Genomic DNA, 26,460 nt, shown 5'->3' on the forward strand with positions numbered 1-26,460 from the left:
CTATGACCAGCAGGACCACGACGCCAACCTCCACCGTTTTCTCCAGACGGCACAGAAATTAAACCTCACCTACAACAAAGAGAAATGCGTTTTCCGCACAAACTGACTGGCCACCCTCGGCTACGTCATGGAGAACGGAGTCCTGGGCCCAGACCCGGACCGTATGCGCCCCCTCTTGGAACTCCCCCTCCCCAATTGCCCCAAGGCCCTCAAACGGTGCTTGGGGTTCTTCTCCTATTACGCCCAGTGGGTCACTCAATATGCGGACAAAGCCCACCCACTCTTTAAGGCCACACGAGAAAGAAGCACAAGTCATTGTGGAGGCTATTCGTTACTGGACGCACTACCTCACAGGTAGGAGGTTCACCCTCATCACTGACCAAAGATCGGTTGCCTTTATGTTTGATAACTCGCAAAGGGGCAAAATAAAAAATGATAAAATTCTTCGGTGGAGGATCGAACTCTCCACCTATAGCTACGATATTAAGTATCGACCCGGGAAGCTCAACGAGCCTCCGGATGCCCTATCCCGCGGGACATGCGCCAGCGTGCAGATTGACCGACTGAAAGTCATCCACAACGACCTCTGCCACCCGGGGGTCACCCGGCTCGCCCACTACATCAGAGCCCAAAACCTGTCTTCCTCCAACGAGGAGGTAAAAGCGGTCACCAGGGACTCCCCGATCTGTGCAGAGTGCAGATCAGACAGGGCCCACCTGGTCAAGGCTTCTAGGCCCTTTGAACGCCTCGCGATTGATTTCAAAGGGCCACTCCCCTCAACTAACAAGAATGTTTACTTTCTAAACGTCGTAGATGAGTTCTCCCATTTCCCATTTGCTATCCCGTGCCCCGACATGACCTTCCACACAGTCATTAGGGCCCTGCATAGCATCTTCACCCTGTTTGGTTTCCCCAGCTACATGCACAGCGACCGGGGTTCGTCCTTCATGAGCGACGAGCTGCGTCAGTACCTGCTTGACAAGAGCATTGCCTCGAGCAGGACTACCAGCTACAACCCCAGGGGGAACGGGCAGGTGGAGAAGGAGAACGCGACGGTCTGGAAGACCATCCTACTGACCCTCTGGTCTAGAAAGCTCCAAGTCCCCCAGTGGCAGTAAGTCCTCCCAGGTGCGCTCCACGCTATTAGGTCCCTCTTATGCACAGCGACCAATCAGACCCCTCACGAGAGGCTCTTCATTTTTTTCCAGGGGCACTAACACGGGGGTCTCACATCCGGCATGGCTGAGGACACCGGGCCCGGTACTCCTGAGGAAACACGTCAGGGCACACAAAACCGACCCCCTTGTTGAGAAGGTGCGCCTGCTCCACTCCAACCCTCAGTACGCTTTCGTTGAGTTCCCTGATGGCCGCCAGGACACAGTATCCCCCCCGGGATCTGGCACCCGCCGGATCCAGCGCCCCCTCTACCCCCACAGAAGGACCCCCTCACCCTACACCCCATGCTGCCGCCCCCCACGCTCCCGAGCCCACGAGCTCGCTGCATCAGTTCCGTGCACCCGTGCCGGCCAGCCCCGGCGCCCCCAGTTCCCGGTCGAACCAGAAGAGTATGAAGCTCGGCACAACCCTCCCTGGAGTCCGCCATCGTACCCCAGCACACAACACCCATCCAGCCACCGCAAGAGGCTGCAACCCCGGTGCTCCGCAGATCACAGCGGACAGTTCGACCACCGGACAGACTGACTTTGTAGACCAACACCCCCGCCGGACTTGATTTTTTTGCAGGGGGTGAATGTGGTGAATGTAACTTAGTAATTCACACTGTATTTACCAATACCATTGTAAGCGCAGTTGCGTTATCTGACCACTAGGGGGAGTAGCTCTGGGAATGCTTAGGAGTTTGTACAGGGCTCCACCCTTGGCTCCGCCCATGACTCCTCCCCCTGGACTGCTGTATAAATACCCTTGTCCAGAGCCAGCCTGCCAGTTCATCGAGAGTTCAACGGGTAACAGGCTGGCTCTGTAGTAAGTAGATTAAAACCACTGTTCATATCTTAAAGCACGTGTCTAGTGAATTGATGGTTCCATCACCTTGCAAATGCAGAAGGTGCAACACCTGACACTTTACCTCCTCCCTCCTCACAATTCAAGGCCGAAAACACTCTTTTCAGGTAAAGCAGCATTTTACTTACACCTCCTTCAAATTGGTCTATTATATTTACTGCGCCAAATGCGGTCTCCTCTATACTGGGGAGACTAAACGCAGACTGGGTGACTGCTTTGCGGAACACTTTAGCTCAGTCTGCACGTATGAGCCCAACCTTCCTGTTGAATGCCATGTTCACTCAGCATCTTGCTCACATGCCCACATGTCCAGCGAAGCCCAGCACAAACTGGAGGAGCAGCAGCTCATCTTCCGATTGGGCATGTTGCAGGCCTCAGGACTCAACGTTGAGTTCAACAACTTTAGACTGTGACCTTTCTCTGCCATCTTTTAATATCCCAGACATTTTTGTCTCAATGCAAAAACAAGAACAAAGAACAAAAAAAAGTATAGCACAGGAACAGGCCCTTCGGCTCTCCAAGCCCATGCCAACCATGCTGCCCGTCTAAACTAAAATCTTCTACACTTCCTGGGTCCGTATCCCTCAATTCCCATCCTAGTCATGTATTTGTCAAGATACCCCTTAAATGTCACTATCGTCCCTGATTCCACCAACTCCTCTGGTAGCGAGTTCCAGGCACCCACTACCCTCTGTGTAAAAAACTTGCCTCGTACATCTCCTCTAAACCTTGCCCCTCGTACCTTAAACCTATGCCCCCTAGTAATTGACCCCTCTACCCTGGGGAAAAGCCTTTGACTATCCACTCTGTCTGTGCCCCTCATAATTTTGTAGACCTCTATCAGGTCGCCCCTCAACCTTCATCGTTCCAGTGAGAACAAATTGAGTTTATTCAACCGCTCCTCATAGCTAATGCACTCCTACCCCCTCCCCCACCCTCACACCTGGTCATCTATCTCCTGCTCTTAAGATTGCTATACTTTTGTTGCTACCTCGCACAGCTGCAGTTTAAAATGCAACAGATTTTCCCTCTCTCCCAGGTCATATGAAGAGCCAAATGAATTTGAAATGTGAACTCTGTTTTCTCCCCCTACAGATGTTGCCAGACCTGCTGGGTTTTCCCAGCTTTCTCTCTTCTTGTTTTAGATTCCAGCATCTGCAGTATTTTGTTGATTATAGAAACTTCTATTTCCAGTCAGCATTCTCTCGGATTCTAATTCTCCCCCCTTATTAATCTTTTAGTAACCCTTTACTGTTTTTAAACTCTGACCAATTTTTGACTGCCCCAATCTTTGTACAATTATATGCTTTTTCCTTTAAGTTTGATTATCATTATCTATTTTAGTTAACCACGGATTGCAGTTCTCCCCCTCAGAATTTTTTTTCTTGTTGGATTCTGTGTATTCTGAAATATCCCCTTAAATGTCTGCCACTGCATCTCTATCCGCCTATCCCTTTACCTAATTTTCCAGTTCACTTTACCATCACATTCATGCCCTCATAAATGCCCTTATTTAAGTTAAAAATACTCATGTTAGACCGAACAACAGAGATAATTCAGAACTCATAGCTCTCGTAGATGAGTTATGTTGGAGCCAAAAACAGACTTCAGCCACCAGGGGGCCAGAATGATTCTCATGTACAACTTCTGATTATACAATCAAATGTGTATGGTCATTATTATCTCATTAAAAGCACAAAATATTGGAAGCGATACTACGAAACAGCAATTCTAGTGCAGAAAACGCGTGCACTTTGGGAAATTGGGGACATGCCACCCATGGGCTGTGATTTCGCGCTCGCGCGAGCCATAAGTAATGGCCACTAAATCTCACGAGAGATCAAAAACGGGATTTTTGCTGATGAATTCCAGAACGCGATCTTCCCAGCCCCTCTTCGATGACAGGAACAGATTCACCCCCAGGAAGGGCGCGAGCCTGATTAGCATATTTTAAAATAAATTTGAAGACAATTATGGAGCTAACGCCACTACTTATGCCCTCAATGTATCATTCTACCCAGCTGGCATGATGTCACACCAGAGCAAATCACCACTGGTTTTCAAAAATGAAAACCTGTCGTGATGACCATGCCAGGTGCGTATAGGTAAGCATAGCCCCCAGTCAGTGAGGGAAATGACTTGGCAGTGCCCTGGCATTCTGCGTCTACCCGGGCAGAATCATGATCACTTTCTGAAGATGAAAAAGTAGGAAACAAAAAAGCAAAAGAGCACCTTTTACCCACTGCATCAAATTCCCACTTTGCTCCAAATTGCCCCACAACTGAAGAGCTTCAGGCAGTGCCCAATATATATGCAATCGCCGTCACCTTCTGCAAATTGCAGATGCAGGATCAACAGATAACACACCAGTCACCCGGTCTGTGGCACCGGCCCCCTGTACCAGCAGACATGCAGATTCCAAAAGGCCAACATAGATACTCCTGCACTTGACTAACACAGATAAAATGTCAAAATAGAATCATAGAATCCCGACTGTACAGAAGGAGGCCATTGGGCCCATCACGTCTGCACTGACCCTCCGAAAGAGCACCCTACCAATGTTCCCTCCCCGTCCATCCACCCTATCCCCGTAACATAACCTGGACACTAAGGGGCAAATTATCAAGGCAAATCCACCCAATCTGCACATCTTGGACTGTGGGAGGAAACCGGAGCACCCGGAGGAAACCAGGCATGGGGAGAAAGTGAAAACTCCACAAAGCCAGTCACCCAAGGTCGGAATTGAGCCCGGTCCCTGGCACTGTGAGGCAGCAGTGCTAACCATGCCACCCATGTTGTTATCAGTGAGGACACTGGTCACAGAAAGACCACAACACCACCTACTGGTGCAGCTATACATTTAGGATGTGTGAGCTGGCAAAAACAAGATTCCAGGACTTTGTTACCACTTAGCTTTCAACAAACTTTTGAAGTTCAATTTTCTTTCCACCAGAAAAGTGGGAGGGGGGGTGTTGGACCAGGAGTGGCTGGAGGATGAGCCCGAGGAGGAGACGATGAATGGAGTGGCGGCAAGTGTCCGACATGTCAAGAGGATCAGGGAGGCCCTCGTTGTCTCCAGAGTCTCAAATGATGAGACTATTTCCTTCAGCTAAACCACCAATTGCCTCCTTCCTCCCCAAGCTCCCCTTTCCCCCATTTCCCTCCTTCCCCTCTAATCCCCTTCTATTTCCCTCCTCCCCATCCGTCCTCCCCCAGTTTTCTGGTATTATTGCCTATTATGGCCCATCTTGTTCGAGGATACACAGAAAGGACTTGGTGAGATGCATGGAGGCGGGTTCTAAGGGGATGGGTGGTCTGTAGCTGGTGGTATGTGTATGCAAGGCACCTGGCCAAAGAGGACAATACAGGTGTTGGGGTTTGGTGGAGGATGGGATGTCAGGACATGTTGGCAGGTGGGTTTTGGTTGGCCGCTGGGGAAATGGGGGATGATGAGAGGAGTGAGGGATGGAAGTGATGCCCGGGGCACAAAGGTGGAGACTCACACAAGCTACCTTGAGGTCATTCATCTTTTTTTCTGCACTGGAGACCCGACCCAGTATTCTCCAGGATCTCCACAATTCTCCTCCTCCAATGGATCGAGTTCCCGACGGCACGGTTCACTAATGCTTTTAAAATCGTGAAACCGGCGTTGTGGCTGCTGAGGGATAAAGAGGCGGTACAGAATGTGTCCAACATCACCATAGTTTGCTAACAGTTGTGTCGCCCACCGGATGGCTTCTGCCAGGGCTGGGAGGAGTAGTGTGGGGTGGCCAGGAGGTGGGCTGTGGGGTTGGGGTGGATGGACACAGAATACCATTGCCGCAGCCGGCAAGGCAGCCTTGTAGCTGTGGATGCCACTGACTGCCCACTATGAACCTAGTGCCACGGGTTGTATACGTGTCCCCCGGGCCACCCCACTGGGTGTCCTCAGGCCCCAGCCAACCCATCCGCTGTATGGACGCACCCCAGCACAACCAGTGCCATCTTGTTGGCTGGGATGAATGTGTGTGGGGATTATAGAACATCGAACTGTACAGCACAGTACAGGCCCTTCGGCCCACGATGCTCTGCCGAACTAGTCTGAAACTAAGATCAAATCAACCTACTCTCAAACATTCCAGTGCACTCTATATGCCTATCCAATAACCGCTTGAAAGTTCCAAAAGTGTCCAATTCCACTACCATAGCTGGGAGTGCATTCTACACCCCAACCACTCTCTGAGTAAAGAACCTACTTCTAACATCCCTCCTATATCTTCCACCATAAATCTTGTAATAATGCCCCCTTGTAATAGGCACATCCACCCGAGGAGAAAGTCGCTGAACGTCCACTCTATTTATCCCTCTCATCATCTTATACACCTCAATTAAGTCACCTCTCATCCTCCTTCGCTCCAATGAGAAAAGCCCGAGCTCCCTCAACCTTTTTGTGGTGATATAACCACTGTAGTGATATGTACTTGCAGTAGGGGGATGTATGCCTGTACCTGTAATACAGGTTACTCCAGTAAGCCCCTGTCGGCTAGCTCCGCCCACAGGGAGCTTGTGTATAAATATGTGTGTGAGTCACTCAGACCGTAGTCTACAGTTGCAGATGGAGGAATAGCATCGCACAGCAATAAAGCCTCTATTGTACTTGTCTCTCGTCTTTGAGTATAATTGTTAGCGCCACAATTTATTGCTGTGTGATTTTCCGTTCACCATGGACATCAGAATCAAGCCTGACCGTCTGCAGCTGGATCAGCAGTCAACTCACGCCAGAGAAGACTTTGTTCACTGGCTGGCAGTCTTCGAGGCCTACATTTCTTCAGCGGACCCTCCCCCGACGGAGGCTCAGAAAAAACAACTCCTGTACTCCAGACTTAGCTCCAGTGTCTTTCCGCTAATTCGAGATGCGACTGACTACACCACAGCTATGGAACTGCTCAAGGAGAACTATGCACAGTCGGCGAACACCCTGTTTGCGAGGCATCAACTCTCTACTCGCGTCCAGCAGCCGGGTGAGTCGATTGAGGACTTCTGGAGGGCCCTTATACCTCTGGTACGAGACTGCGACTGCCGGGCCCTCACAGCCACGGAACACTTTGACTTATTCATGCGCGATGCCTTTGTTACAGGCATTGCATCGGACCCCATCTGGCAACGACTGCTGGAAGGGGCCGCCCCCGACCTCGCGGCCGCAAAGGCCCTGACGCTTTCTATGACGGCCGCCTCCCGTAGTGCGCAATCTTACTCCGCTAGCCACTCGGCCCACCCATCCTACCCCTCGTGGACCCCGCAAACGGCCCCCCAGGCCCACCCATCCTAGCCCTCGTGGACCCCGCAAACGGTCCCCCCAGCAGCCGCCCCCGCGCACTAGGCCTGCGCTGCCCGCCGCACCGCACCCCCTGGGGTCCCCACTGTTACTTCTGCGGTCAGCAGAAGCACCCCCGCCAGAGCTGCCCGGCCCGCACCGCGACCTGCAAAGCTTGTGGCAAGAAAGCCACTTTGCAACGGTATGTCAGTCCCGGACAGTTGCCGCTATCGCGCCCCGGTCCCCTCGCCACAGCCGCTCGCTCAATGGGCCCCGCCGTCCGCTTCCCCCGACTCCACGTGCGATCATTGGGCGCCGCCATATTTCGCCGCCCCCGCCACATGCGCTGCATGGGCGCCGCCATTTTATCCACAGGTATTCCAGACGCCGCCATTGTGTCCTCCCCGGGACAAGGCCACGGGACACGGGTCGCTACTGCTCCTCGCCGGACTCATCTGACTCGACCGCCGATCGCCCGCTACTCGCCTCCGTTACGCTCGACCAGTCATGTCCTCGCAACCTGGCACCCTCTTCCACATCGGTGCTGGTCAGCGGCCACGTGACCTCCTGCCTCATTGACTCCGGGAGCACCGAGAGCTTCGTCCACCCGGACACGGTAAGGCGCTATTCCCTCCAACCGGCAGATCTCTCTCACTTCCAGGTCCCACTGTCCCGATCCGGGGTTTCTTCCTGGTTAAACTTACTGTACAGGGCGTCGAATTCGACCGTTTCCGTCTGTACATTCTCCCCAACCTCTGCGCGTCACTTTTACTAGGCCTGGATTTCCAGTGCAATCTCCAGAGCCTCACCCTCAAATTCATAGAATTACATAGAAATTGCAGTGCAGAAGGAGGCCATTCGACCCATCGAGTCAGCACTGGCTCTTGGAAAGAGCACCCTACCCAAGGTCAACACCTCCACCCTATCACCATAACCCAGTAACCCCACCTAACACTAAGGGCAATTTTGGACACTTAGGGAAATTTATCATGGCCAATGCACCTAACCTGCACATCTTTGGACTGTGGGAGGAAACCGGAGCACCCGGAGGAAACCCACGCACACACGGGGAGGATGTGCAGACTCCAAACAGACAGTGACCCAAGCCGGAATCGAACCTGGGACCCTGGAGCTGTGAAGCAATTATGCTATCCACAATGCTACGGCGGACCCCTACCTCCCCTCACCGTTTGCGGCCTCGCGACCCTCAAGGTCGAACCTCTCTCACTCTTTGCCAATCTGACCGCATACTGCAAGCCCATCGCCACCAGGAGCAGACCGTACAGCACCCAGGACAAGGCCTTCATCAGGTCCGAAGTCCAGCGGCTGCTTCGGGAGGGTATCATCGAGGCCAGCAACAGCCCTTGGAGAGCCCAGGTGGTAGTGGTTAAGACCGGGGAGAAGCACAGGATGGTCGTGGACTACAGCCAGACCATCAACCGGTACACGCAGCTCAACGCGTACCCCCTCCCCCGCATTTCTGATATGGTCAATCAGATTGCACAGTACCGGGTCTTCTCTACTATTGACCTGAAATCCGCCTACCACCAGCTCCCCATCCGTAAATCAGACCGTCCCTACACTGCCTTCGAGGCAGACGGTCGTCTGTACCAATTTCTTAGGGTTCCCTTCGGCGTCACGAATGGAGTCTCGGTATTTCAACGAGAAATGGACCGAATGGTTGACCGGTACGGACTGTAGGCCACCTTCCCGTACCTCGACAATGTCACCATCTGCAGCCATGACCAGCAGGACCATGATGCCAATCTTTCTAATTTCCTCCACACCGCATCTCTCCTTAATCTCACGTACAACAAGGAGAAGTGCGTGTTCAGCACAGACCGCTTAGCCATCCTCGGCTACGTAGTCCAAAACGGATTACTGGGGCCCGAACCCGACCGCATGCGGTCCCTCATGGAGCTCCCCCTCCCCCACTGCCCCAAGGCCCTCAAACGCTGCCTTGGGTTCTTTTCTTATTATGCCCAGTGGGTCCCACAATACGCGGACAAGGCCCGCCCACTTATCCAGTCCACACATTTTCCCCTCTCGGCCGAGGCACAACAGGCCCTCGCCCACATTCGATCTGACATAGCCAGGGCGGGGATGCACGCAATAGACGAGACTCTGCCTTTCCAAGTAGAAAGCAACGCTTCAGATGTCGCACTTGCCGCCACGCTGAATCAGGCAGGCAGACCCGTGGCATTCTTTTCACGCACCCTCCACACCTCCGAAATTCAGCATTCCTCTGTTGAAAAGGAGGCCCAGGCAATCGTTGAAGCGGTGCGGCACTGGAGGCATTACCTGGCCGGCAGGAGATTCACTCTCCTCAATGACCAACGGTCGGTAGCCTTCATGTTCAACAACACGCAGCGGGGCAAGATCAAGAATGAGAATCGAGCTCTCCACCTTTAACTACGAGATCTTGTATCGCCCCGGCAAGCTCAACGAGCCCCCAGACGCCCTCTCCCGAGGTACATGTGCCAGCGCACAAGTGAACCAGCTCCGTGCCTTGCACGAGAGCCTTTGCCATCCAGGGGTCACTCGCTTGTACCATCTAATCAAAGCCCGCAATCTGCCCTACTCCGTCGAGGAAGTACGGACAGTCACCAGAGACTGCCAGATCTGTGCCGATGCAAGCCGCACTTCTACCGGCCAGATCGCGCGCGCCTGGTGAAAGCGTCCCACCCCTTTGAACGCCTCAGCATGGATTTCAAAGGGCCCCTTCCCTCCACCGACCGCAACACCTACATCCTTAGTGTGGTCGATGAATTTTCTAGGTTCCCCTTCGCCATTCCATGCCCGGATATGATGTCTGCCACCGTCACCAAGGACCTGGATTCTATTTTCGCCCTGTTCGGTCTCCCCGAATACATCCACAGTGACAGGGGATCATCGTTCATGAGTGATGAGCTGCGTCATTTCCTGCTCAGCAGGGGTATCGCCTCCAGCACCACGACCAGCTACAAACCCCGGGGAAACGGGCAGGTAGAGAGGGAGAACGGAATGGTATGGAGGGCCGTCCAGCTGGCCCTATGGTCCAGGAACCTCCCAGCCGCTCGCTGGCAGCAGGTCCTCCCTGACGCGCTCCATTCCATTTGGTCGCTACTGTGCACCGCAACTAACAGTACACCCAATGAACGTGTTTTTGCCTTCCCTCAGAAGTCTACATCTGGGGTGTCGCTCCCGACGTGGCTCACGACTCCGGGCCCAGTCCTTCTCCGTAGGCTTATCCGGCACCACAATGCGGAACCCCTGGTGGACAAAGTACGCCTTCTCCACGTCAACCCTCAGTATGCCTGACGGCTGCTAGGACACAGTCTTGCTCCGGGACCTGGCTCACTCAGGTGCCGATCCCATGCCCACGCCCCCTTTTTCCCCCGCGCCACCCTCCTTTTCCCCGGCGCCCCCCTATTCGTCCCCACCAGGTCGATCCCTCGTCCCCCTGCCCACACTGGAGGACACGGAAGATTCCGGCTCGCTCTCGGAATCTTTCGGCTCGCTCTCGAAGTCATCCCACCAGCAGCCAGCATCAACACCGCCAGCACCTGCACCGATGTTGCCACCACAGCTACGCCGATCACAGCGGAACATTCGACCGCCAGTTCGGCTCAACCTGTAACCTGCTGACCGGATGGACTCTTGGTTTTCTTTGTTTGGACCCTTTTGTAAACAGCTAACCCTTTGTATTATAGTTACATGTCACCCCCGCCAGACTCATTTTTTTTACAGGGGGTGTATGTGGTGATATAACCACTGTAGTGATGTGTACTTGCAGTAGGGAGATGTATGTCTGTACCTGTAATACAGGTTCCTTCAGTAAGCCCCTGCCGGCTAGCTCCGCCCACAGGGAGCTTGTGTATAAATATGCATGAGAGTCACTCAGACCTAGTCTACAGTTGCAGATGGAGGAATAGCATCGCACAGCAATAAAGCCTCTATTGTACTTGTCTCTTGTCTTTGAATATAATTGTTAGCGCCACGCTTTTCTCGTAAGACTTACCCTCCAATCCAGCCAGCATCCTGTTAAATCTCCTTTGCACCCTTTCCAATGCTTCCACATCCTTCCTATAATGAGGTGACCAGAACTGCACACAATACTCCAAATGTGGTCGAACAGTTGCAGCATAACCTCATGGCTCTTAAACTCAATCCCCCGGTATTAAATGCTGACACATTATAGGCTTTCTTCACGGCTCCATCCACTTGGGTGGCAACTTTCAGAGATCTATGGACATGAACTCCGAGATCTCTCTGCTCCTCCACATTCTTCAGAATCCTGCCGTTAACCGTGTAATCCGCATTCAAATGTGTCCTACCAAAATTAATCACCTCGCACTTATCAGGGTTTTTACATAGATTTACATAGAATTTACAGTGCAGAAGGAGGCCATTCAGCCCATCAAGTCTGCACCGGCTCTTGGAAAGAGCACCCTAACCAAGCCCATACCTCCATCCTACCCAATAACCCAGTAACCCCACCCAACGTTAAGGGTAATTTGGACCCTAAGGGCAATTTAGCATGGCCAATCCACCTAACCTGCACGTCTTTGGACTGTGGAAGGAAACCGGAGCACCTGGAGGAAACGCACGCACACACGGGGAGAACATGCAGACTCCACACAGACAGTGACCCAAGCCGGGATTCGAACCTGGGACCCTGGAGCTGTGAAGCATTTGTGCTATCCACAATGCTACTGTGCTGCCCTAAAACTCCATCTGGGTTAAACTCCATCTGCCACTTTTCAGCCCAGCTCTGCATCCTATCAATTTCACTTTGCAGCCGACAACAACCCTACACATTATTACTCCACCAATCTTGGTGTCATCAGCAAATTTACTAACCCAACCTTCAACTCCATCATCCAAGTCATTAATAAAAATCACAAATAGCAGAGGACCCAGCACTGATCCCTGTGGTACACCGCTGGTCACTGGGCTCCAGGATGGAATTTTACCATCTACCACCACCCTCTGTCCTCTATGTAATAGCCAGTTACTGATCCAATCGGCCCAATTTCCCTGTGTCATGCCTCCTTACTTTCTGCATGAGCCGACCATGGGGTACCTTATCAAACGCCTTACTAAAATCCATGTATGCGGCATCAACTGCTCTACCTTCATCTATGTACTTAGTTACCTCCTCAAAGAATACAATCAAACATGTGAGGCAAGACTTACCCCTCACAAATCTGTGCTGACTATCCTGGATTATCATCTTTCCAAATGATCATAAATCCTATCCCTCAGGATCCTTTCCAATAATTTACCTATGACCGAAGTGAGACTAACCGGCCTATAATTCCCAGGATTATACCTATTTCTTTTCTTGAACAAGTCTCCAGTGTTCTGGCACTATTCCTGTAGACAGTGAGGACATAAAGATCAAAGCCAAAGGCTCTGCAATCTCATCCCTCACCTCGCAAAGAATTCTAGGATATATCCCATCAGGTCCAGGGGACTTATATATCCTCAGGCGTCTCAAAATTTGTAACACATCTTTCTTCCGAATATCTACCTCCTCCAGCCTGCCAGCCTGTATCACACTATCTTCCTCAACAACATGGCCCCTCTCCTTCGTGAACACTGAAGAAAAGTATTCATTGAGGGATTCTCCTATATCTTCAGACTCAAGCACACATTCCCACTACTGTCCTTGACCGGCCCCAACTTCACCTTGGTTATTCTTTTATCCCTCACATATGTGTAAATTTCTTGGAGTTTTCCTTGATCCTACCCGCCAAGGACTTCTCATTCCCCCTCCTAGCTCTCCTAAGCCCTTTCTTAGCTATCTTGTATCCCTCAAGTTCCCTAACAGAACCTTGTTTTCTCATCCTTACATGAGCCCCCTTCTTCCTCTTGACAAGACAATCAACCTCTTTTGTAAACCATGGTTGCCTCACTCAACCATTTCCTCCCTTCCTGACAGGGACATACATGTCAAGGACACGCATTTGCTCCTTGAACAAGTTCCACATCTCAATTGTGCCTATCCCTGACAGTTCCTGTTTCCATCTTGTGCTCCCTAATTCTTGCCTAATCGTATCAAAATTACCCTTCCCCCAGTTATAAACCTTGCCCTGCCGTATGTCCCTGTCCCCCTCCATTGCTATAGTGAAAGTCACCGAATTGTGGTCACTATCTCCAAAGTGCTCTCCCACAAACAAATCTAACCCTTGGCCCGGTACATTACCCAGTACCAAATCCAATGTGGCCCCACCTCTTGTCGGTCTATCCACATATTGTGTGAGGAAACCCTCCTGCACACACTGGATAAAAACAGCCCCATCCAAACTATTTGAATTATAGTGGTTCCAAACAATATTTGGAAAGTTAAAGTCACCCATGACAACTTCCCTGTGACTACCGCACCTATCCAAAATCTGCACTGCAATCTTTCCCTCCACATCTCTGTTACTGTTTGCAGCCTATAGAAAACTCCTAACAAAATGACCACTCCTTTCCTATTTCTAACTTCAGCCCACACTACCTCAGTAGACAGATCCTCCTCAAACTGCCTTTTTGCAGCCATTATGCTATCCTTGATTAATAATGCTATTCCTCCACTCCTTTTACCACCTTCCCTAATCCTACTGAAACATCTAAACCTCGGAACCTCCAACAACCATTCCTGCCCCTGTTCTATCCACGTCTCCGTAATGGCCACATCATAGTCCCAGGTACCAATCCATGCTTCAAGCTCACCAACCTTATTCCTAATGCTCCTCACATTGAAGTAGACACACTTCAAACCACCCTCATGCCTGCGGGTCCACGCTTGTGACCTTGGTACCTTCCTCAGTATTGCACTACCCTCAACCTCCTGAACTCTAGCAATGCTATCTCCTGGACTACAAATCAGTTTCCCAGCCCCTTGCCAAATTTGCATAAACCCCCACCTCCGCCCCCTCACCCCCACCCCTCCCCGCATGAAGATCTGTAGCAAATATCCCTCCCAGGATATTGGTGCCCCTCTGGTTCAGGTGCAACCCATCCTGTTTGTCCCATGTTCCACCTTCCCCAGAATGTGCTCCAATTATCCAAGTAACTGAAACCCTCCCTCCTACACCATCCCTGTAGCCACGTGTTTATCTGCACTCTCTCCCTGGTCCTCACCTCGCTAGCACGTGGCACTGGCAGCAAACCAGAGATGACAACATGGTCTGTCCTGGCTCTCAGCTTCCACCCTAGCTCACTAAATTCCTGTTTTACATTCCTGTCCCTTTTCGTTAGGACCGATGTGTACCACGACTTGTGGCTGCTCCCCCTCCCCCTTAAGGATCCTGAAAACATGATCAGAGACGTCACGGACCTTGGCACCCGGGAGGCAACACACCAACCGTGAGCCTCTATCATTGCCACAAAACCGCCTAACTGAACCTCTAACTATAGAGTCTCCAATAACTAGCGCTCTCCTGCTCTCCCCCCTTCCCTTGTGAGCCACAGGGACAGACTCAGTGCCAGAGACCTGGTCACTGTGACATACCTCTGGTAAATTGTTCCCCCAACAGTATCCAAAACGGTATACCTGTTACTGAGGGGAACAACCACAGGGGATCCCTGCACTGACTGCTTCTTCCCCTCCTTTTTAAACGTCACCCAGCTACCTTCATTCTTAGGAGTAACTACATCCCTGTAGCTTCTATCGAAAAACGACTCTGCCTCCCGAATGATCCTCAGTTCATCCAGCTCCAGTTCCAGGATTGTAACATGTATGTGCGGCTGCAGCTTGTCGGCCTCCCGTGTGTCAGAATACCTAGTCTCAGAAAAGGAGAATCCCCCCCCCCCCCCCCAATATCTTTCCTCACTATTGCACTCATTTCCTCTTTAATTAGCAATGAAACTCCACCACCTTTCCCTCTGTGTCTGTCCTTTCTAAATACTACATACCCTGGACATTCAGTTCCCTTTCTTGGTCACCCAGCTGCATGTTTCTGTAATCCCTACTATATCATACCTGTTTACATCTATTTGCACAATTAATTCATCCACTTTATTGCAAATGCTCTGAGCCTTAATGCACAAAGTCTTAAGGCTGGTCTTTTTAACATTATTTGTCCCATTCCCATTATTTTTCACTGAGGCCCTGTTTGATCCTGGTCCTTGATTTCTCTATTACTTTTCTCAGTCCTCCTCCTGTCTTTTGTTCTTGTCCCTCATTCCACTTCTTCTGATTCCTTGCATAGATTCCCATCCCTCCTCAACCATTCTAGCAATTATCCCCCAAGGATATCAGTCCCGGTCCTGCCCAGTTGTAGCCGCCCAGTTTGTACTGGTCCCACCTCCCCCAAAACTGGTTCCAATGTCTCAGGAATCTGAAAACACCCCCCTTACAGCACCTCTTCAGCCACATACTCATCTGATATATCCTGCTATTTCTCCTCTGACTTGCACGTGGCACTGGTAGCAATCCTGAGGTCATGACCTTTGAAGTCCAACTTTTCCACTTACTTCTTAACTCCCTATATTTGGCTTTTAAGGCCTTGTCCCTTTTTTTAACCTATACTGTTTGCACGAATGTGTACTACAATCACAGGCTGTTCACCCTCCAGAATGTCTTGCAGCCGCTCTGAGGCAACCTTGACCCTCTCACCAGGGAAGCAACATACCATCCTGGAGTCTCGTTAACGGCCACACCAACTCCTATCTATTCCCCTTATAATTGAATCCTTTATAACTATTGCATTCCCATACTGTTTACTCTTCTCCCATGCAGCAGAGCCAACTGTGGTTTAAAAAATTTGCCTGATGCTGCTTTCTCCTGAGAGGCTATTTCCCACAACAGTACCCAAATTCCCTTTTCTTCCCATGTACTGAATGATCTGTTGAGCTGCTTGCAGAAAAATACTTTTCACTGTACCTCGGTACACGTGACAATAAACAAATCCAATCCAATCCAAAGTGGTATATCTGTTTTGCAGGGGAATGGCCTCAAGAGATTCCTGCACTCCCTGCCTAGCTCTCTTGCTCTGCTTGGCGGTCACCCATTCCTTTTTTTGAAACCTTAGCCCGCAGTGTGATCACCTCTCTATTTGTGCTATCCACAATACTCACTGCTTCACGGATGCTCCACAGTATCTCCAGCCATCAGTCCAACTCCGAAACCCAAGAATACTGGATCTGCAGCTGGAGACACTTGCTGCACAAATGCTGGTCCCGGGCACTGGACATTTTTCCGGCTTCCCACATACACCATGGCTTTGCATCTCCAGCCATGACTTAACCCTTTAAATTAAACCTTTAATTTAGATTTAGATTTAGAACAGCACAGCACAGAACAGGCCCTTCGGCCCTCGATGTTGTGCCGAGCAATGATCACCCCACTCAAACTCACGTATCCACCCTATACCTGTAACCCAACAACTCCCCCTTAACCTTACTTTTTAGGACACTACGGGCAATTTAGCATGGCCAAGCCACCTAACCCGCACATCTTTGGAATGTGGGAGGAAACCGGAGCACCTGGAGGAAACGCACGCACACACGGGGAGAACATGCAGACTCCACACAGACAGTGACCCAAGCCGGGATTCGAACCTGGGACCCTGGAGCTGTGAAGCATTTGTGCTATCCACAATGCTACTGTGCTGCCCTAAAACTCCATCTGGGTTAAACTCCATCTGCCACTTTTCAGCCCAGCTCTGCATCCTATCAATTTCACTTTGCAGCCGACAACAACCCTACACATTATTACTCCACCAATCTTGGTGTCATCAGCAAATTTACTAACCCAACCTTCAACTCCATCATCCAAGTCATTAATAAAAATCACAAATAGCAGAGGACCCAGCACTGATCCCTGTGGTACACCGCTGGTCACTGGGCTCCAGGATGGAATTTTACCATCTACCACCACCCTCTGTCCTCTATGTAATAGCCAGTTACTGATCCAATCGGCCCAATTTCCCTGTGTCATGCCTCCTTACTTTCTGCATGAGCCGACCATGGGGTACCTTATCAAACGCCTTACTAAAATCCATGTATGCGGCATCAACTGCTCTACCTTCATCTATGTACTTAGTTACCTCCTCAAAGAATACAATCAAACATGTGAGGCAAGACTTACCCCTCACAAATCTGTGCTGACTATCCTGGATTATCATCTTTCCAAATGATCATAAATCCTATCCCTCAGGATCCTTTCCAATAATTTACCTATGACCGAAGTGAGACTAACCGGCCTATAATTCCCAGGATTATACCTATTTCTTTTCTTGAACAAGTCTCCAGTGTTCTGGCACTATTCCTGTAGACAGTGAGGACATAAAGATCAAAGCCAAAGGCTCTGCAATCTCATCCCTCACCTCGCAAAGAATTCTAGGATATATCCCATCAGGTCCAGGGGACTTATATATCCTCAGGCGTCTCAAAATTTGTAACACATCTTTCTTCCGAATATCTACCTCCTCCAGCCTGCCAGCCTGTATCACACTATCTTCCTCAACAACATGGCCCCTCTCCTTCGTGAACACTGAAGAAAAGTATTCATTGAGGGATTCTCCTATATCTTCAGACTCAAGCACACATTCCCACTACTGTCCTTGACCGGCCCCAACTTCACCTTGGTTATTCTTTTATCCCTCACATATGTGTAAATTTCTTGGAGTTTTCCTTGATCCTACCCGCCAAGGACTTCTCATTCCCCCTCCTAGCTCTCCTAAGCCCTTTCTTAGCTATCTTGTATCCCTCAAGTTCCCTAACAGAACCTTGTTTTCTCATCCTTACATGAGCCCCCTTCTTCCTCTTGACAAGACAATCAACCTCTTTTGTAAACCATGGTTGCCTCACTCAACCATTTCCTCCCTTCCTGACAGGGACATACATGTCAAGGACACGCATTTGCTCCTTGAACAAGTTCCACATCTCAATTGTGCCTATCCCTGACAGTTCCTGTTTCCATCTTGTGCTCCCTAATTCTTGCCTAATCGTATCAAAATTACCCTTCCCCCAGTTATAAACCTTGCCCTGCCGTATGTCCCTGTCCCCCTCCATTGCTATAGTGAAAGTCACCGAATTGTGGTCACTATCTCCAAAGTGCTCTCCCACAAACAAATCTAACCCTTGGCCCGGTACATTACCCAGTACCAAATCCAATGTGGCCCCACCTCTTGTCGGTCTATCCACATATTGTGTGAGGAAACCCTCCTGCACACACTGGATAAAAACAGCCCCATCCAAACTATTTGAATTATAGTGGTTCCAAACAATATTTGGAAAGTTAAAGTCACCCATGACAACTTCCCTGTGACTACCGCACCTATCCAAAATCTGCACTGCAATCTTTCCCTCCACATCTCTGTTACTGTTTGCAGCCTATAGAAAACTCCTAACAAAATGACCACTCCTTTCCTATTTCTAACTTCAGCCCACACTACCTCAGTAGACAGATCCTCCTCAAACTGCCTTTTTGCAGCCATTATGCTATCCTTGATTAATAATGCTATTCCTCCACTCCTTTTACCACCTTCCCTAATCCTACTGAAACATCTAAACCTCGGAACCTCCAACAACCATTCCTGCCCCTGTTCTATCCACGTCTCCGTAATGGCCACATCATAGTCCCAGGTACCAATCCATGCTTCAAGCTCACCAACCTTATTCCTAATGCTCCTCACATTGAAGTAGACACACTTCAAACCACCCTCATGCCTGCGGGTCCACGCTTGTGACCTTGGTACCTTCCTCAGTATTGCACTACCCTCAACCTCCTGAACTCTAGCAATGCTATCTCCTGGACTACAAATCAGTTTCCCAGCCCCTTGCCAAATTTGCATAAACCCCCACCTCCGCCCCCTCACCCCCACCCCTCCCCGCATGAAGATCTGTAGCAAATATCCCTCCCAGGATATTGGTGCCCCTCTGGTTCAGGTGCAACCCATCCTGTTTGTCCCATGTTCCACCTTCCCCAGAATGTGCTCCAATTATCCAAGTAACTGAAACCCTCCCTCCTACACCATCCCTGTAGCCACGTGTTTATCTGCACTCTCTCCCTGGTCCTCACCTCGCTAGCACGTGGCACTGGCAGCAAACCAGAGATGACAACATGGTCTGTCCTGGCTCTCAGCTTCCACCCTAGCTCCCTAAATTCCTGTTTTACATTCCTGTCCCTTTTCGTTAGGACCGATGTGTACCACGACTTGTGGCTGCTCCCCCTCCCCCTTAAGGATCCTGAAAACATGATCAGAGACGTCACGGACCTTGGCACCCGGGAGGCAACACACCAACCGTGAGCCTCTATCATTGCCACAAAACCGCCTAACTGAACCTCTAACTATAGAGTCTCCAATAACTAGCGCTCTCCTGCTCTCCCCCCTTCCCTTGTGAGCCACAGGGACAGACTCAGTGCCAGAGACCTGGTCACTGTGACATACCTCTGGTAGGTTGTTCCCCCAACAGTATCCAAAACGGTATACCTGTTACTGAGGGGAACAACCACAGGGGATCTCTGCACTGACTGCTTCTTCCCCTCCTTTTTAAACGTCACCCAGCTACCTTCATTCTTAGGAGTAACTACATCCCTGTAGCTTCTATCGAAAAACGACTCTGCCTCCCGAATGATCCTCAGTTCATCCAGCTCCAGCTCCAGGATTGTAACATGTATGTGCGGCTGCAGCTTGTCGGCCTCCCGTGTGTCAGAATACCTAGTCTCAGAAAAGGAGAATCCCCCCCCCCCCCCCAATATCTTTCCTCACTATTGCACTCATTTCCTCTTTAATTAGCAATGAAACTCCACCACCTTTCCCTCTGTGTCTGTCCTTTCTAAATACTACATACCCTGGACATTCAGTTCCCTTTCTTGGTCACCCAGCTGCATGTTTCTGTAATCCCTACTATATCATACCTGTTTACATCTATTTGCACAATTAATTCATCCACTTTATTGCAAATGCTCTGAGCCTTAATGCACAAAGTCTTAAGGCTGGTCTTTTTAACATTATTTGTCCCATTCCCATTATTTTTCACTGAGGCCCTGTTTGATCCTGGTCCTTGATTTCTCTATCACTTTTCTCAGTCCTCCTCCTGTCTTTTGTTCTTGTCCCTCATTCCACTTCTTCTGATTCCTTGCATAGATTCCCATCCCTCCTCAACCATTCTAGCAATTATCCCCCAAGGATATCAGTCCCGGTCCTGCCCAGTTGTAGCCGCCCAGTTTGTACTGGTCCCACCTCCCCCAAAACTGGTTCCAATGTCTCAGGAATCTGAAAACACCTCCCTTACAGCACCTCTTCAGCCACATACTCATCTGATATATCCTGATATTTCTCCTCTGACTTGCACGTGGCACTGGTAGCAATCCTGAGGTCATGACCTTTGAAGTCCAACTTTTCCACTTACTTCTTAACTCCCTATATTTGGCTTTTAAGGCCTTGTCCCTTTTTTTAACCTATACTGTTTGCACGAATGTGTACTACAATCACAGGCTGTTCACCCTCCAGAATGTCTTGCAGCCGCTCTGAGGCAACCTTGACCCTCTCACCAGGGAAGCAACATACCATCCTGGAGTCTCGTTAACGGCCACACCAACTCCTATCTATTCCCCTTATAATTGAATCCTTTATAACTATTGCATTCCCATACTGTTTACTCTTCTCCCATGCAGCAGAGCCAACTGTGGTTTAAAAAATTTGCCTGATGCTGCTTTCTCCTGAGAGGCTATTTCCCACAACAGTACCCAAATTCCCTTTTCTTCCCATGTACTGAATGATCTGTTGAGCTGCTTGCAGAAAAATACTTTTCACTGTACCTCGGTACACGTGACAATAAACAAATCCAATCCAATCCAAAGTGGTATATCTGTTTTGCAGGGGAATGGCCTCAAGAGATTCCTGCACTCCCTGCCTAGCTCTCTTGCTCTGCTTGGCGGTCACCCATTCCTTTTTTTGAAACCTTAGCCCGCAGTGTGATCACCTCTCTATTTGTGCTATCCACAATACTCACTGCTTCACGGATGCTCCACAGTATCTCCAGCCATCAGTCCAACTCCGAAACCCAAGAATACTGGATCTGCAGCTGGAGACACTTGCTGCACAAATGCTGGTCCCGGGCACTGGACATTTTTCCGGCTTCCCACATACACCATGGCTTTGCATCTCCAGCCATGACTTAACCCTTTAAATTAAACCTTTAATTTAGATTTAGATTTAGAACAGCACAGCACAGAACAGGCCCTTCGGCCCTCGATGTTGTGCCGAGCAATGATCACCCCACTCAAACTCACGTATCCACCCTATACCCGTAACCCAACAACTCCCCCTTAACCTTACTTTTTAGGACACTACGGGCAACTTAGCATGGCCAAGCCACCTAACCCGCACATCTTTGGAATGTGGGAGGAAACCGGAGCACCCGGAGGAAACCCACGCACACAGGGGGAGGACGTGCAGACTCCGCACAGACAGTGACCCAGCCGGGAATCGAACCTGGGACCCTGAGCTGTGAAGCATTGATGCTAACCACTATGCTACCGTGCTGCCCCTAATATCAGATAATCTTATTATCAGATAATATCACTTATCTCTCGGGCCCTTAATCCCTGGCCCGCTATAATAAAGCATATAGTCATTACAAATTGTAAGCCACAAAAAGAAGTTACAAACTATAAACTTTGATGCATGATATGAGGAAATACAAACCTGAAAGAACACTTGAAAAATTGCACCTGTTTTGATTAGAACAGAGGGTAATTGAGGAGCAATTTGATTGGTATAGTTAAAATTACAAAGGAATATGTTGTTTAATATGGTTGAGTGAGGGATAACGATATTAGATTGAATGACAGAGATGAAGTGAAATATTTTACATAAATGGTTGCACTGGTGTGCAATGTACTTCAAAAAGTTAGTGGCAAAGCAGTGACCATGTCATCATTTAAAAATTGATTAGATATTTGGGAAAAGGAAATGGGAATAAAGGTTTATGGGAACACAGGGTGAGCACATAAGATTTAGACATGTGGATGATAAATAACATTGACTGGTTAGGCTGAAGGTCCTGCTTCTCATGTCTAATTTCTATGTAAACTCTTTTGGATATCTTTTATATTATTTAAGTGAAAATATGTATTGAAAGATCAGGTAATCTTGTGAGGTAGGTTGAAGGGAGAATTTTTCTGGCATACGCAAACAAATGGCTGCTGTCCAACTTAAATTGAATATTGCTTCATCGGAATAGAATATTGCTTCATTGCTTTCTACAGGAGGTACAAAAAGCAAATTATTTTCTCTGATCAAAGATTTTCATACAGCTGGTGTTTTACCTGTGGGTGTTACTGTTGAATGCTGCATGTGGAGCTGCTGCTAACTATGCTGTTAAACGGATGTGGCTGAATGATGAAATGAAACAAAGATAAAGTTAACGTTAATGCTGTGGTTCACTGACTCACTTTTGAGCTTACCTTCCTGTACTGTAGTGATCCTGTGGAGCCACAATTGCTGAACAAACTGTGATGATCTGACACGAAAACTATGGCGACACAAGTAAAACATGACCATCCTCCATTCTTTCTCTTTGTGTTGCTGTACCTTATCCAGGGTAAGTGTTCCCATTTTCCTTCAAACTCTTTTTTTCATGTAATGAAAGAAATGCAGACACATGTGTACAAATGGTGTCATCTCTGAGGGGGTTGTAGTTACATTCATCTTCCTCTAAATGTGTTGTGCAATGTTAGGTCTGCCAGTGACTACAAACATAGTCACTGATAAACATAGTCACTAGAAAACATATCTGTGACACTGACGTTCTGTATTTAGTATGGTATGGTGGTGCACTGATTTTCCTGCTAGGAAGTTATTGGTCATGCCTTGTGGTGAAGGTGTTGTGGGACATAAGCAATGATGTAAAAATATTGTTGCTGGTACAGAGAGAGAAGGCAGGCAATACAGGAAGAAGGACAATTCCTTTTGGCTTCACGACAAATCAATCTGATCAGTAACAAACTTGCCAAATGAGGACAGTTCAAGCTCTGAGTGGTTTCAAAGAACAACAGCATCACTAAGAATAAGTGAATACATTACATATGCTTGTAACTATAAGAGTGGAAATGAGTTATTCCAGCATAAGGTGCCCAGTGTTACCGAGGCACCAGGTATAAATCACCAGTGACGGCAGTGTGTACTGACAACATGATGTACTGTAGCAACTTGCTACGTTTGACAGCACCTTCCACACCTCTACAGCCTAGAAGTACAAAGCCAGCAGACACATGGATAAATCACCATCTGCAGGTTCCCCACCAAGTCACAGACCATCCTTAATTGGAAGTATGGGCGAACTGTGAGGGGCGATTTTCTGACTGTGCCCATCCCAAAATTGAAAATTCCCACCTAAGGTTAACAGGGAACGATTCCCATGGCAGGTGGGACTGGAATATTGTGTTTATGCGCATGGACAGCAGTGGTTCAAGAAGGCAGCAAACCACCAGTTTTCAAGGGCAATTCAATATGAGCATTAAATGGTGGCCTTGCCAGTGATGCCCACTTCCCATGTAAGAATAAAAAAAGGTTTGTTTTTATGTCAGGAAAGCACTTTAAAATGCTGCTACTTGCAGCTACTCCTGTTGTCATGGTCTTGTGCCACCCTCACATATTCACTGGCTAGGGAAATTGCAGATGCACTAATGATAATTTACCAAAATTCACTAGACTCTGGGGTGGTCCCGGTGGATTGGAAATTAGCAAACGTGACACCACTGTTTAAAAAAGGAGGTAGGCAGAAAGCAGGAAATTATAGGCCAGTGAGCTTAACTTCGGTAATAGGGAAGATATTCCAACAATAGGGGCAGCAGGGTAGCATGGTGGTTAGCATAAATGCTTCACAGCTCCAGGGTCCCAGGTTCGATTCCCGGCTGGGTCACTGTCTGTGTGGAGTCTGCACGTCCTCCCCCTGTGTGCGTGGGTTTCCTCCGGGTGCTCCGGTTTCCTCCCACAGTCCAAAGATGTGTGGGTTAGGTGGATTGGCCATGCTAAATTGCCCGTAGTGTCCTAATAAAAGTAAGGTTAAGGGGGGGGGGTTGTTGGGTTACGGGTATAGGGTGGATACGTGGGTTTGAGTAGGGTGATCATGGCTCGGCACAACATTGAGGGCCGAAGGGCCTGTTCTGTGCTGTACTGTTCTATGTTCTATGTTCTATGTTCTATGCTGGAATCTATCATCAAGGAAGAAATTGCGAGGCATCTGGATAGAAATTGTCCCATTGGGCAGACGCAGCATGGGTTCATCAAGGGCAGGTCGTGCCTAACTAATTTAGTGGAATTTTTTGAGGACATTACCAGTGCAGTAGATAACGGGGAGCCAATGGATGTGGTATATCTGGATTTCCAGAAAGCCTTTGACAAGGTGCCACATAAAAGGTTGCTCCATAAGATAAAGATGCATGGCATTAAGGGTAAAGTAGTAGCATGGATAGAGGATTAGTTAATTAATAGAAAGCAAAGAGTGGGGATTAATGGGTGTTTCTCTGGTTGGCAATCAGTAGCTAGTGGTGTCCCTCAGGGATCCATGTTGGGCCCACAATTGTTCACAATTTACATAGATGATTTGGAGTTGGGGACCAAGGGCAATGTGTCCAAGTTTGCAGATGACACTAAGATGAGTGGTAAAGCGAAACGTGCACAGGATACTGGAAGTCTGCAGAGGGATTTGGATAGGTTAAGTGAATGGGCTAGGGTCTGGCAGATGGAATACAATGTTGACAAATGGGAGGTTATCCATTTTGGTAGGAATAACAGCAAACAGGATTATTATTTAAACAATAAAATATTAAAGCATGCCGCTGTGCGGAGAGACCTGGGTGTGCATGAGTCACAGAAAGTTGGTTTACAGGTGCAACAGGTGATTAAGGAGGCAAATGGAATGTTGTCCTTCATTGCTAGAGGGATGGAGTTTAAGACTAGGGAGGTTATGTTGCAATTGTATAAGGTGTTAGTGAGGCCACACCTGGAGTATTGTGTTCAGTTTTGCTCTCCTTACTTGAGAAAGGACATACTGGCACTGGAGGGTGTGCAGAGGAGATTCACTAGGTTAATCCCAGAGCTGAAGGGGTTGGATTATGAGGAGAGGTTGAGTAGACTGGGACTGTACTCGTTGGAATTTAGAAGGGTGAGGGGGGATCTTATAGAAACATTTAAAATTATGAAGGGAATAGATAGGATAGATGCGGGCAGGTTGTTTCCACTGGCGGGTGAAAGCAGAACTAGGGGACATAGCCTCAAAATAAGGGGAAGTAGATTTAGGACTAAGATTAGGAGGAACTTCGTCACCCAAAGGGTTGTGAATCTATGGAATTCCTTGCCCAGTGAAGCAGTTGAGGCTCCTTCATTAAATGTTTTTAAGGTAAAGATAGATCGTTTTTTGAAGAATAAAGGGATTAAGGGTTATGGTGTTCGGGCCGGAAAGTGGAGCTGAGTCCACAAAAGATCAGCCATGATCTCATTGAATGGCGGAGCAGGCTCGAGGGGCCAGATGGCCTACTCCTGCTCCTAGTTCTTATGTTCTTATGTTCTTATTATGTAGCTCATTTGCAACCTTCTGTGACATCTGATATCCACTGTGCCTAGGTCAACCTCACTTTCTGCTGCCCCATTCTCTGCACTCAATAGGAAATCTCTAGCTTTTCAGATCCAGTCAATTTACTGGGACTGTGGCTGGTGGGTTAAACAGTGGGCTGAACAGCTGGCTTGTAATACAGAACAATGCCAGCAGCGCGGGTTCAATTCCCGTACCAGCCTCCCCGAACAGGCGCCGGAATGTGGCGACTAGGGGCCTTTCACAGTAACTTCATTGAAGCCTACTTGTGACAAGAAGCGATTATTATTAATTGGCGGAGATGTAGACATTTTCTTTTTCAGATGTCACTTTTTAGTGTTCATCTTGCTCGTACTTTAGAATTTAGAACAGTACAGCACAGAACAGGCCCTTCGGCCCTCGATGTTGTGCCGAGCAATGATCACCCTACTCAAACCCACGTATCCATCCTATACCCGTAACCCAACAACCCCCCCTTAACCTTACTTTTTAGGACACTATGGGCAATTTAGCAATCCCCCCATTAACCTTACACTACGGGCAATTTAGCATGGCCAATCCACCTAACCCGCACATCTTTGGACTATTTCAAGCCCAGCTTCATTTTTCTAATGGCAGTAAGTAGA

At 48.9% G+C, this 26,460-nt stretch overlaps 1 protein-coding gene across 1 annotated transcript in view; it reads left to right on the top strand.

The window, feature by feature from the left end:
- The first annotated feature begins 22,689 nt into the window (after positions 1-22,689).
- The window catches only part of LOC119977744 (T-cell surface protein tactile-like), a 186,680-nt gene continuing 182,909 nt past the window's right edge, over positions 22,690-26,460 (top strand). Inside the window, exon 1 of the mRNA XM_038818948.1 lies at positions 22,690-22,843. Within this exon, the coding sequence (XP_038674876.1) occupies positions 22,777-22,843 (67 nt within the window). The 5' untranslated portion in view covers positions 22,690-22,776. The remainder of the gene's footprint in view (positions 22,844-26,460) is intronic.

Source organism: Scyliorhinus canicula, chromosome 14 (genome assembly GCF_902713615.1).
Source record: "Scyliorhinus canicula chromosome 14, sScyCan1.1, whole genome shotgun sequence".
NCBI classification, from domain to species: domain Eukaryota; kingdom Metazoa; phylum Chordata; class Chondrichthyes; order Carcharhiniformes; family Scyliorhinidae; genus Scyliorhinus; species Scyliorhinus canicula.